The following is a 12,581-nucleotide window of genomic DNA, read 5'->3' as shown; positions in this document are numbered from 1 at the left end:
TGTGCTCTGTCATCACATCAGAACTATGAAAGCAAGTTGACAAAAACATAGTTTACTCAAATCTTATTATATACATCAGGACATTACAACAACTGATCACTGCATGCCAATTGAATAAAATTTTATTGGAAAAACATAAAAGTGGAAAATAAAATGTGACGTGCAAGAGTTTTTGTCCAGAAAAACTGAAAAGTGCTCCTCTTCACTTGGTCCAGCTGAACTTGGGGATATCGTAATGTTCTGTCAGGTTGTCCAGGTGACGGTTGAAATCCTGCAAACAAACAAGATACATACATTCATGTTCATCAATATAAATCATTTCAACGGTTTACAGACTTAAGCATGTTCCACTTATAAAAAAAAAACAGCATACAGACATGTCGATTACCAAATATAACTCACACAAATTAATGTGCCAACTTACATTTGAATTAAGTGGACTGAATGATGCTAGAACAGCTCTGACATGACTTACTCCACTCTCAGTTTTGTGTGTCTTTGATGCTTTTTCAAAATCCTTCCATTTGCTTAGAGAGAAGAGAAAGGAAAAAAAAGATGAAGCTTTAAAATAAAAAATGTCATTAAAACATCCACAGAATACATCACTAACAACCCAAATGGAAGAAAATATAAGAACTGGAATAAACTACCCAAGAATTAAATTAATGTCATTCCTCTGTTAACAGCATATCTCAAACACATAATGGCTATTGTGCTGTTACTCATCCCATGTTTTCAGGCAGCAGACATGTGATCAGCTACGCTGAAGATAAGAACACCATGTTAAGCTTTGCAATATCACTGAACTTCGTCCTTTGAGTAAAAAAAGGGCCTCATAAACTCTGTGTAATGTGTAAGTCTAATAAATGAGAACTATGAAACTTACCTAACTATATATCGTTGAGCTAATGAACTTCATCTAAAAAAACCGTCTAGGTTGGGATTGGTCTTGTGTGTTTAAGATCAGCACATCTGACAATCTCTCTGAAAAGGTTTAAAACAGCAGTTAATTGTTTAGTGTTTCTACTGCAGTGCAGCACTGACTAACTTTTGTAAAGAAATATTCTTTTCTTACAAAAAAAAAAAATCTCTGTGGGCTTTGGGTACTGGTGCAAAATTTTGCCTTGTTGCTGGAATTTCAGCTGATGTTGCATAACTTTAAATAAGTGTGTAAAGGGAAAAAGTCAAACCAATACTTGCCTTTAATTAATAAGTTTAATTGCACAGATGCAAACTGTAAACCAGAACACACAAAGTACTGCAGTGCATGTTGAATCATTTTGGATGGCACGGTGTGAACATTCTGAAATACCTGAAGCCACCAAACAAAAGTATTTAACACTTAAATACCAAAAGCAACAGGTTGGCTACAAGTACAGATTTTACCCCAAAAAGTGTACTGATAATGAAAACAGTCGATGTTGAGCAACAGTGCAAAATTGTTGAGCCTGTTTCAAGTCAAATAGGTTGATTTACTGTTTAACACCATGAACATAGAAGTGTAGAGGTAAAGGTGAGAGTAGGAAGCTGCATCAAAAGACAGCAAAGGATTCTCAAAACGTTTATTAAGAGATGTTCAGGATTCAGAAAACATTTTGTTTATACAGTTCGACTGCTTTGATTTAATTGAAAATACTCTTCTCTCACACTAGAAAAGGTATTTTTTCTTTGTTTTGTAGTGTTTCTTGTGCTGTCAGAGTTCACTTTGGCCCCAGCATCTCACTTGGCTTCACCCACTGGTCAAACTGCTCCTCGGTCAGGTAGCCCAGCTCCACGGCCACGGCCTTCAGCGTGGAGCCTTTCTTGTGAGCCGTCTTGGCAATGGTGGCCGCTTTGTCATAACCGATGTGTGGGTTGAGCGCGGTGACCAACATGAGAGACTCATTCATGAGCTTGTTGATCCTCTCCGTGTTGGCCTCGATGCCCACCACGCAGTTGTTGGTGAAGGAGACGGACGCGTGGCCCAGTAGCTGAGCAGAGTTCAGCACATTCTTGATCATCATGGGCTTGAAGACGTTGAGTTCAAAGTGTCCGTTGCTGCCTCCTATGGTGACTGCGACGTGGTTTCCCATTACCTGGGCTGCGACCATGGTCATGGCCTCACACTGGGTTGGGTTCACCTTCCCGGGCATGATACTGCTCCCTGGTTCATTCTCTGGTAAGATGAGCTCTCCCAGTCCAGAGCGGGGTCCTGACCCCAAGAAGCGGATATCATTGGCGATCTTCATCATGCTGACAGCCACCGTGTTGAGAGCTCCACTCAGCTCTACCAAAGCATCGTGGGCTGCCAGAGCTTCAAACTTGTTGGGAGCCGTCACAAAGGGCAGGCCTGTGAGAGAGGAGACGGTGGAAGCTACTTTCTCAGCAAAACCAATGCGGGTGTTGAGTCCTGTGCCTACTGCGGTGCCTCCAGCTGCCAGCTCGTACACCCTGGGCATGGCGGCCTTCACTCTCTCAATGCTGTACTTCACCTGCTGGACATAACCGCCAAACTCCTGACCCAGCGAGAGGGGGACAGCATCCTGAGTGTGTGTGCGTCCGATCTTGATGATGTCTTTGAACTCTTCAGACTTGGCAGCCAGAGCGTCGTGCAGAGTCTGCAGACCTGGCAGCAGGACCTGGTGGACTTCTGTGGCTGCAGCGATGTGCATGGCAGTGGGGAAGGTGTCATTGGAGCTCTGGCTCTTGTTGACATGATCATTGGGGTGGACTGGATCTTTGGAGCCTAGTTTGCCTCCCATGATCTCAATAGCTCTGTTGCTGATCACCTCATTGACGTTCATGTTGCTCTGAGTACCAGATCCAGTCTGCCACACCACCAGAGGGAAATGATCGTCCAGTTTACCAGCTGATACCTCATCTGCAGCCTGCACGATTGCATCTGCGATCTTTGGGTCGAGGCCGTAGTCCTTGTTAACTTCAGCGGCAGCTCTCTTCAGGATACCGAAGGCCTTGATGACTTGGATCGGCATTCTCTCACTTGGTCCCCCAATCTTGAAGTTCATGGTGGATCTGACAGTCTGGGCGCCGTAGTACTTGTCAGCTGGGACCTTGAGTTCACCAAACGTGTCACGCTCCAGCCTGTACTCCGATCCGGCCATGTTGGACGTGCAGATGGGGAGTTTGGAGTTGACGCTGAGTCTCTGCAAAGTCAGGAGTTTGCAGTTAAACTGCGGGACGGCTCTCAAAGACCGAAACATGGCTTCGCATTAGAGGTGAATCCGGGGGGAGGTCAACGCAGACTTCCACATTGTGACCTGTTATTGGGTGAATAGGAAACTGGTCACACGCCAGCCAATGGCGAGGCAGCAGAGGCGGGACTTCCGGCGAGGTCGTCGTATCGAATGGAAACGGTCAGGCGGTCTCATCCGGATCAGTGAAGCTTCTCACAGTTCTATATCCGGTATGACAACGAAGGAGAAATTACTTTTCAGAATAAAAGTCTGAATTTACGTAATTTAAATGTTTACATTTTAATTCATGCAACAGGCAAACTTTTAAACATTTCTGACACCTCTATTTTGTGAATAGGCACAAAGCTGTTTACAGTCATCTGCAATGCCTTAGTTTCTATTGTACAAATCGAATAAATAAAGTTGTTACAAACAAAATAATTTTAAAAAAGTCAGTAATACCTGAAAGCATCTTTACTGTCTTAGTTCTCTAGTTAACTGCATAATGTACAATGTTTGTGTGATGTGTAACATGACAGGAAGCTGCTGTGCAGCCCGCTCAATTAATTTTACCCCAGTATCAAGCATTCATTTTACCAAAAATTAATGCTTGATACTGGGGAACAGTTTGTCCATTTAATGAAGTATTTAGCAAGTCAGATGCAATAAACACCGACCAGTAATGTTAAAATGGATTAGATACAATGTGATCCAATACAACAACTCTGCCATAAATTCTACTTTTACATTTTTTTGTTGAGAGTGTCAGAGACGTATTAATTTAACTATTATGTTTACTATTGGTTGAAGTTTGCAGTAGGGTTAAAGTGGATGATTTAAAGCTTCATAAAAATAGAATTTATAGCAGAGTTGTTGTGTTGGATCACTTTGGATTGTACAAGTGTACCTCATAAAGTGGCTGGTCGGTGTTTGCCAAGTGCTTGCTCCTGGTATGAATTGTTGCGTCTCTGTAAATAATATTATAAAGAGTATGGTCTAGTCTAGACGTACTCTATATGGAAAGTGTCATGAGATAACTGTTGTTATGGTCTGGAGGTATATAAATAAAACTGAATTGAACTGAATAGAATTAGTTATTAGTTGTACTCGTTTTGCATGTCTGTACACTTGTTTGTTGTTTGTTTATTGTACAGGTTGAAGGATACCTCTGTCTGTTCATTGTGTTTGCCCATTTTATTTCTCTGTATATTACACACCTTTTGCTGCTGTGGCGAGTGAATTTCCCCGTTGTGGAATAAATAAAGTACAATCTAATCTAATCTAATCTAATCTAATTATATTATTAAACTATTTGTCCATTATTTATTATTTTTAATCTAGGGTGTTTATATTGAATATATACTGTAGTTTCTACTTTTATACTAATATAGATAGATGGATAGATGGATAGATAGATAGCAGTCCGGTATATTTGAATACAATAAAAATACAATAGAATAAAATACTGAGATAAAAATAAAACACAGATTGGGAGAAGGACACTTTGATAAATAGGTATATAATGATATTGTATAGCTTCCTAAAAATCTAATTGGATTGGACTGTTTTTGAGATGGTGAAGGATGTTTTATTTCATTAAGACTTTTAATTATCGTTGTCATAGTTCACTGTTACTTGGTTTTTATTTTACTCTTACTGGTTTTATTGACCTGTTATTTATATAGTGTTAAAATAGGATATCGTATAGGTGTATAGTGTTAAAGTTTTGTTTTCTTCCTATTGTTTTTTTACTATCTCACTTACCGTTTGGGAGCTGCGGCAACAAAAACTATTTCCCTGCGGGGATTAATAAAGTATTTCTGATTGTGAAGGTTGTTTTTATTCCATTAAGACTTCTAATCACAACGTTTTGTCATCCAGTAGAAAGTGCTTTATTTTGAAGGCTCGGACCGTTTGGTCGCCGGAAGTGTTGCGTCCGTTGACGCTAACTTGCCCGCGCCGTCTCTTCTCGCGGTAACGTTAGTGTACTGTTAGCTTGCTAGCTAACCCCATCGTTTCCAGGTTTCGTGTCGACCTGAAAAAAAGCCAAAACGAGGAGAGACACAGAAAGCCTACGCAGCTGAATACTTTCTCAATCCAGGCTGCACAGAGGAGCGGGATAATGCCACACAACTTCCAGCCCGGAGACCTGGTCTTCGCTAAAATGAAGGGGTACCCCCACTGGCCAGCCAGGGTAAGCAAGTAACGTTAGCAGCAGCCGGAGGGGCGGAGGGGATGAGCTGCTCTGCATGGGACGCTGAGAAGCGTCTCTGTGTCCCCGCCGCTGTCTGACACGGATACCTATCATACATATACACAACTTAACGTGCCGCCGGGCTGACAGTGCGGGCTGTGCTCCAGGCCTGCGGGCAGTGTGCGAGCAGCTGGATTTGCATGAGATGCTGCTGGCCTAACGTTAATCTGCGTGCAGCATCGAGGCTAACGTTATTTATTATTTTATTTATTTGTGTGTGTGTGTGTGTGTGTGTGTTGGAAAATGACGTTTGAGATAAGTCAGTTTTGTCCCCTCATCTCTGTGTGTTATGCACCACATATTTATACAACTTAGACATCAAACAATGGTTTGTTTGTTGTTTTTGTTTGTTTTTTTCCAGAGATATGAACAACATCATTACATGTCTTAGAAAACTTGTGTTTTTATTTGTTTGTTTTGAAACTCGGAAGTCTTGTTTGTCCACAGATTGAAGATGTGGCTGATGGGGCTGTGAAACCACCTCCTAATAAAATCCCGATTTTCTTCTTTGGGACACATGAAACGTGAGTACAGTGCTGTCAGCTCTGAATGAAATCAGTCAGAGATATGCACAGATCTGTTTTGAAGTGAAATGTCTGCATGTGCATGTTTGAATTCGTTTGAATGGATGAAATGTGATTACAGAAATGTCTGAAATTCATTGTTTATAAGTACAGTTTGCTTTTTTTTTTGTTATGCATGGTTGAATTGTCTTTGCCAGATTTAAATTTAAGCCCTTGACTCATCTGATCCCCTTTGAGAGCAATGGTGTGAGACAGAAACACAAATCACTACTCTATCTCACACAGGTGTGTGTGTGTGTTTGTGTGTGTTAGTTCCCTTTCTGAAGCTTTATTCTCCTCTGAAGGTTCACTGCTGACCGCTGACACGTGTAAGAGTGTGCAGCGTGTTGATGAAAGATGTGTTGATATGTCTGATCTGGCAGCAGACACCATCTGTTTGACAAGATGGCACCTGCAGTATAGTAATCCATCACTAGGTGGCACAGTCTGCTGTCCTAAAGTCTCATGTAACGTCGTATAACCTGTTGTTTAACAATGACATTGTTGTGGTTTTAGTTGAAGTAGTGAAATAGTTTACTTTTTTTCCTCTCTTGCAGAGCATTCCTCGCCCCGAAGGACCTTTTTGCCTATGAAAAGTACAGTGAACGCTATGGAAAACCCAACAAAAGGAAGGGATTCAATGAAGGTTTATGGGAAATCCAGAACAATCCACATGCCTCATACAGTGCCCCACCTGCAGTAAGTCTTCCTGATATGAAAAATCTATCCGTCCATCCATCTATTTTCTGTAATTACTCACCCCCATCAGAGTCGCAGGGGGCTGACTTAGGGTGGGAGGCAGGGTACACCCTGGACAAGTCGCCTATTCATATCAGAAATCCTAACTCTTAAAGCATCCACAGTTCACACTCTAAAAGTTAATGTGAATCTAGATTTAAGACGATACTTTAGTTGTGGTTTGTTTCAGAGCCCACGTGCAGATCTCTGCTAGATGGTAACCTTTGAAGCACTTTGAAATGTCTGCTTGTTGAAAGGTGGTGTTCAGATTTACGCAGTGGTTTCAGGTTTAATGTGTATTGCTACATCTACTGTTGAATTCTAACCACGAACCTACGTCTCTCTCTCTCTCCCCATTAAATGTCATGAAATACACTTGAAAATGCTGCAATGCCAAATGCAGGTTGTATTCCTCTTATCTTATTGTGGTTCGTCTGCAGCCGGCCAGCTCGTCTGACAGCGAGGGCAACAATGCCGGAGGAGGAAGTGATGAAGATGACGATGGGGAAGAAGCCGCGGTGCCTCAGAAAGCAGACTCAGGAAGTGAGGTTGACTCAGATTCTGGGAGTGAAGACCAAGGGAGGGGAGGAGGAGTGAAGCGAAAGCCACCACCACCTGCTAAGGTGATTGATGTTTTATCTCGCTGTCAGTTGAAATAAATCACTCAGTACATTAAACAGCAAATTAGTCTAATAAATCATTAACTCCATTAACTCTTTATATCACACTATAACTATGTGACTGGACTTAATAGAAAATGGCGTTCTTTGTCATCGTGGTTACAAAAGGGTGTAGTGCTGCCAATGCAAGTGCCATAATAGTTAGCAGCGCTCGGTTATTTACTGGGAATTTGTCTGCTCATAAGAAACAGGAGGTAACAAAAACCCCCACTAATTAGCAGTCGCTTCTTTTTCTCTGTCAGGAGTTGTCATAGCAATGACAAAAGCAACAATGAACCATGATTAATGCGAGTTTGACAGGTCAGATTGTTTAGCTGAGGCAACCGACTGTGAAAGAAAATGAGCTGAAGGAAAAGTTCAAGCGTTTCTCTCTGTGTTCATGCGTGTGTTTTCTATTTTAGCGGCCTCCCCCTCCAAAAAAGGCTCGAGGCTCATCCAGTGACCGAGATGTAGAAGAAAGTGGATCCCCCTCTGAATCCGAACCCACACCTTCAGAGTCTGACTCTGGCAAGAACAGTGACCAGGTAATTACACAAACACACACACACACAGCATAGTATGATATTTAGCTGATTTGAAACTAAACATGTCACACACTTGTCTTCTTCTAACAGGATTTTACTCCAGAGAAGAAATCTGGTGGGCGAGGTGGGAAGAAAGCAGGAGGCAGAGGGAAGAAAAAGGTGAAGCATCAGCTCTCTAAAGATTATTTCAGTATTTTGTTTTTATTATTTTTGTGGCAGTTTGTCATTTGTTCCTTTATGTCCAACTCTAAATCCCGTTTTCTCTGTGATGTTGCAGAAGGCGTCTTCTGACTCAGACTCAAACTCAGGATCAGGGTCAGAGAAGAAAGTCGTGGACAGCGAGTCAGAGGACGAGAAGCCTCGGCCTGCTCTGTCTGGCTCTGAATCCCATTCAGGCTCGAAGTCCGAATCAGACTCAGATCCACCTCCACCGAAGGGCCCACAGGCACGCAAGAAAGGTGTGAATTCAGTCTTGTTTAAGATTGGATTCATTTAATTTCAGCTCTTTTTGCTGATGTAAATGTCCTCTGTGCTTATTTTTCCCATCCACAGAAAAGCCGGCACCAAAGCCTCGAGCACGAAAACCTAAACCCGCCCCAGCAAAACGAGCACCTTCATCATCCTCCGACAGCGACAGGTCAGGCTGCTCTAAGGTTATGCACCAGTTATTAAGTATGCAATGTGAATTCTGAGACCAGCTCTGTATTTTCACAGTGACAGTGAACCCGACTGCATCAGCGAATGGAAGAAGCGAGACGAGGAACGCAGACGAGAGCTGGAGGAGCGCCGGAAAAAGGAGGAGGCAGAGGAGCTCCGCAAGCTACGCGAGAGAGAGAAGGAGGAAGATGAGAAAAAGAAGAAGGACAAAGATAAGGGTAAAAAAGGGAGTGATAGTGACAGCAGCAGTAGCTCAGACGAAGGTGTAGATGATCACCCACTGAAGAAGTCCAAGAAACCCCCTCCACCCCCGATCCCTGCGCCCTCTGACTCTGATTCTCCACCACCATCTGAGGTACAGCCGCTTCCTAAAAAAAACAACAGAAAAACAAAACGTGTCTGTTTCATTTTGCGTCATCTAAAGTAATATGACTGTAAGGGACTCTGTGTGCTATTAACAAACAAACGTCTTCTGCTTTTCTAATCATAAGGTAAAGAAATCATCCAAGAAGCCAGACAACCAGAAGAAGGCCAGAATAAAGAAAGAGAAGGAAAGAAAAGAAAGAAAAGAGAAAGAGCTAAAAGAGAAGAAAGCCAGGCGGTCAGAAGAGAAGTCCAGAGCAAGGTGAGTCCACAATGGGGAACGGACTACGGTATGCAAACCTCATTAGAAGAACTTCATTAAAATTTAATATACACAGATCACAGAGTTCTCTCTCTGTCTCTCTCTCTCTCTCTCTCTTAGGTCTAAGCCTGAAAAACCCAAGCGTAGACCGGAGAGGCCGCCAGAGAAGAAAGTGGAAAAGAAAAAGGGTCAGTCTCAAATACAGCCACTCATTTTCACAAGCACTGATGATGAGCAGTCATTGCCTGTTTATCTATTCTATTTACATAACAGGTAGATTCACACAAAGATCAGTTATGTTTCTGGTTTCTGTGAGAGGGGATGAAGTAATTCAGTACTGCTTACTGACTGTCACTTTGCGTGTCCATATTCAGAACCATCACCAGAAGAAAAGCTACAGAAACTCCACACAGATATTAAGTTTGCACTTAAAGTGGACAACCCAGTAAGTGACATCTAGGTTTGACATATTTCTGTTTTTTTATGCCAGGAAGTTATTTATTTATTTATTTATTTATTTGTGTGTTCGTAGGACATAGAGCGGTGTCTACAAGCCCTGGAAGAACTTGAGGCCGTGCCTGTCACCAGCCAGATCCTTCATAAGAACGCTGAAGTAATTGCCACTCTGAAAAAGGTGTGTTTTCCTCTCTTTAGCTTGTCTTTTATGTCTGCTCAAAAAACTCTTTTTCATTTAGGCAGGATAACCTATGTAGTTAAAACGTTGCCGCGGTTGCCCTGTTGTGCCACATTGCACTTCACAACATAAGAAAAATCAGACCTTACCTAACTCGACATGCTACTTGACTCTTGATATGGTCATCTCACAGCTTGATTACTGTAACACTGTCCTGACGGGTCTCCCAGCCTGCACAGCAAATCCTTTCCAGAGATTTCCAAGATGTTAATATTGTATATCAGCTGGCTTGTTTTGTTTTTTTCAGAGTGCTTCTGTTACAAATTGTCAGTGCAGCACTGTATTTTATATTTTGTATTATATTAAATAACCTGTTCTTGTTCTGGACAATATAGATTCGGCGGTATAAAGCCAGCACTGCAGTCATGGCAAAAGCTAGTGACGTCTACAACAAGTTAAAACTTCGCTTTGTGGGCAAGGCGGAGGTGGCAGCTAAACCTAAAACAGACGACAAGGAACCAGAAGATAATGAGGAGACACAAAACACAGGTCAGAACACACACCTTGGATCTTGCGCCGCTCTGTCTTCTACACTAACTCCATTTCGTCTTTTATTTGTTGTTATATTAATCTTAATTTGTATCTTCCAGACTCCACTCCAGTGAACGGGGACTCCCAACAGAAAACAGATGACATGGAGGTAGAAGAAAAACCAAAATCACCTGCCCAGGAGGATAATAACAACGATACTGCGTCAAGTCCAAACAGGTGATTATCCCATTTGAAGCAATATACAATATATTTGCAAATGACAGGAGCAACTGATGGAATATGAAAGCAGCACTCAGACAATAAAAAGACAGCCTCCTTGGATGAATGCCATATTTAGGTTTAAGCGGAGCCATTAAACATCTGCACTTAGCACTTGTGTGAAAGTGGAACCCATTTGCCAACCATGAATAAGCTTACATATCGCACTGTAAGCACAGCAGTGTTTGTGACTGATGATGTGCTTTCCTCTTCAGACGGAGCCCCGACAGCCCTGCTGAACAGCACACTCACACGTATGAAGAAGCCGACAACTCCATCTCTGCAGAGACTGAACCTCCTGCTGTAGAAAGCTGAAAGAACCTGAACAACCACCGCAGTGGACCAAGTGCTAAAGATGGTGGCCTCTTTGTTTGATGTCATACAAGTGCTCCTGCACCAACAACATTGCAAACACACACCCAGCATTTCCTACAGTACCTGTTACGTCAATGTTGATGTTTTGGACATTTTGTACGATAATGATATCAAACCAGAGGGCCCCGTTGTTTGAATCGTTTGGTCCATTATTTATCACAGCAAAAAACGAAAGCTTATTAGTGTGATAGTTTGTGGCGCCACGCGACCCCTCTTTTGTTTTTTGAAATGTACTTTTCCTTTTATACGACACTCGGCCCGTCCTGGATCCTCACCCTGTACCCCTCCCTGCTCCTGGCTACGTTGTTCTTTCTACCACACGAACTCTTCCTTTGGTCTTTCATACCCGTATGTCTATAGAACGATTTTTAGCACTTCCAACGAGAATTCAGGCAGGGTTAGTACGAGATGTAACTTTGACGATTCTTCGTGGGAAAATGGAGCCATGACGTTCATTTCTCGCTGTATTTTTGTGCAACCCTTGCTCGCATCTGGCTTCATTTTTTTATAAAGCCTACAAAACGTCACAAAGGCCTCTTTGTCTGTGTGTATGGAATTGTGAGAGTGGTGAAGTACTACTTGTGAGTCTTTTTATGTTAAGTATTTTTTTAATTATCTGGTCTTGATCCAGTTAATCCAGTTCTGAAATGTAAAGCCATTAATTGAGTCACTTAAAACTGTTTTCCAACTGAGGTCCACCTACTTTTTATAGCCTTGTTTGCAAATATTTGCATCTACAGTTTTTGTCTAAAATAATAATTGCTGTGGAGTTTAAACACCTTGCACTCTTCGTCTCCCCATAGTGTCTGCTTTCAATAACTTGCATAATAAATGGAATAACTGTACAGATTGAAAAGCTATTGAGATCTCATGTAGCTGCAGTATATTTTGCCATTTCCCTGTCACATGCATACAACAGGTGTTTTTAGTGCTATGTAAATTGGTAAAGCATTTCTATTGCTAAGTTGAGACTTGAATAAAAATCTCAGCATGGCTTTGTTTCTATCTGTATCTGTTTCTTGCTGTTTTACCGGCAGTTGCATCATTTATTTGTTGCTTTCTGGTCTCAAATTTGACAGTAAACCTTGGTTGAAATGTTATGGGGCTCATTCACAAGAGCTGCCTGCCAATATGATGAGGAATTATAGCACAAACACACAGACTGACTGTGTCTTTTAATAGTGTTATTATTTTGGCTGTGTTGGTGCATATGGCACAAGTCTCTCTCTACAAATATTGAAATTCAGATTAACATTTTTCTAATAGATTGATAGAAAAACTGAAAAAAAGTTACTAACCTCTTAAGTCATTAAGCACAAAAAAAGTCTGCTGCTATAAAAAACTTTACAAATTAAATTTTTTTCTGCATAAATCTCTAACAACTTCAGCCCTGCTCAAACAAACATTCAATCATTTTGAGGACTGTAACCATTTATATGTCAGTTTGATTACTTAAGTTTCACTGTTATTTATATTAACAAACAAACAAACATTATTTTCCCTTTTTTACATCATAACATCAAGTAATCAAACTGACATTTATAGGGT

General features: G+C 41.6%; 2 protein-coding genes across 2 annotated transcripts; one reads left to right on the top strand and one right to left on the bottom strand.

The window, feature by feature from the left end:
• Nucleotides 1–1,454: 1,454 nt before the first annotated feature.
• On the bottom strand, nucleotides 1,455–3,275 carry LOC113748031 (fumarate hydratase, mitochondrial). Its single transcript, XM_027290574.1, has one exon. The coding sequence runs from the start codon at nucleotides 3,198–3,200 to the stop codon at nucleotides 1,701–1,703; it is 1,500 nt and encodes a 499-aa protein (XP_027146375.1). The 5' UTR covers nucleotides 3,201–3,275; the 3' UTR covers nucleotides 1,455–1,700.
• A 1,816-nt stretch (nucleotides 3,276–5,091) lies between these two features.
• Nucleotides 5,092–12,027, top strand: hdgfl2 (HDGF like 2). The gene is made up of 16 exons (XM_010736805.3): nucleotides 5,092–5,367; nucleotides 5,875–5,951; nucleotides 6,548–6,689; nucleotides 7,169–7,351; nucleotides 7,810–7,932; nucleotides 8,023–8,091; nucleotides 8,210–8,390; nucleotides 8,485–8,569; nucleotides 8,647–8,944; nucleotides 9,081–9,214; nucleotides 9,335–9,402; nucleotides 9,589–9,659; nucleotides 9,747–9,848; nucleotides 10,244–10,397; nucleotides 10,499–10,616; nucleotides 10,874–12,027. Exons 1-16 carry the CDS (start codon nucleotides 5,296–5,298, stop codon nucleotides 10,971–10,973), a joined length of 1,977 nt encoding a protein of 658 aa, XP_010735107.2. The 5' UTR covers nucleotides 5,092–5,295; the 3' UTR covers nucleotides 10,974–12,027.
• The last annotated feature ends 554 nt before the right edge of the window (nucleotides 12,028–12,581 follow it).

Source organism: Larimichthys crocea, chromosome XVII (assembly GCF_000972845.2).
Source record: "Larimichthys crocea isolate SSNF chromosome XVII, L_crocea_2.0, whole genome shotgun sequence".
Lineage (NCBI taxonomy): Eukaryota > Metazoa > Chordata > Actinopteri > Sciaenidae > Larimichthys > Larimichthys crocea.
The sequence above is the reverse complement of the archived record's forward strand: the minus strand, read 5'-3'. Positions and strand labels throughout refer to the sequence as shown.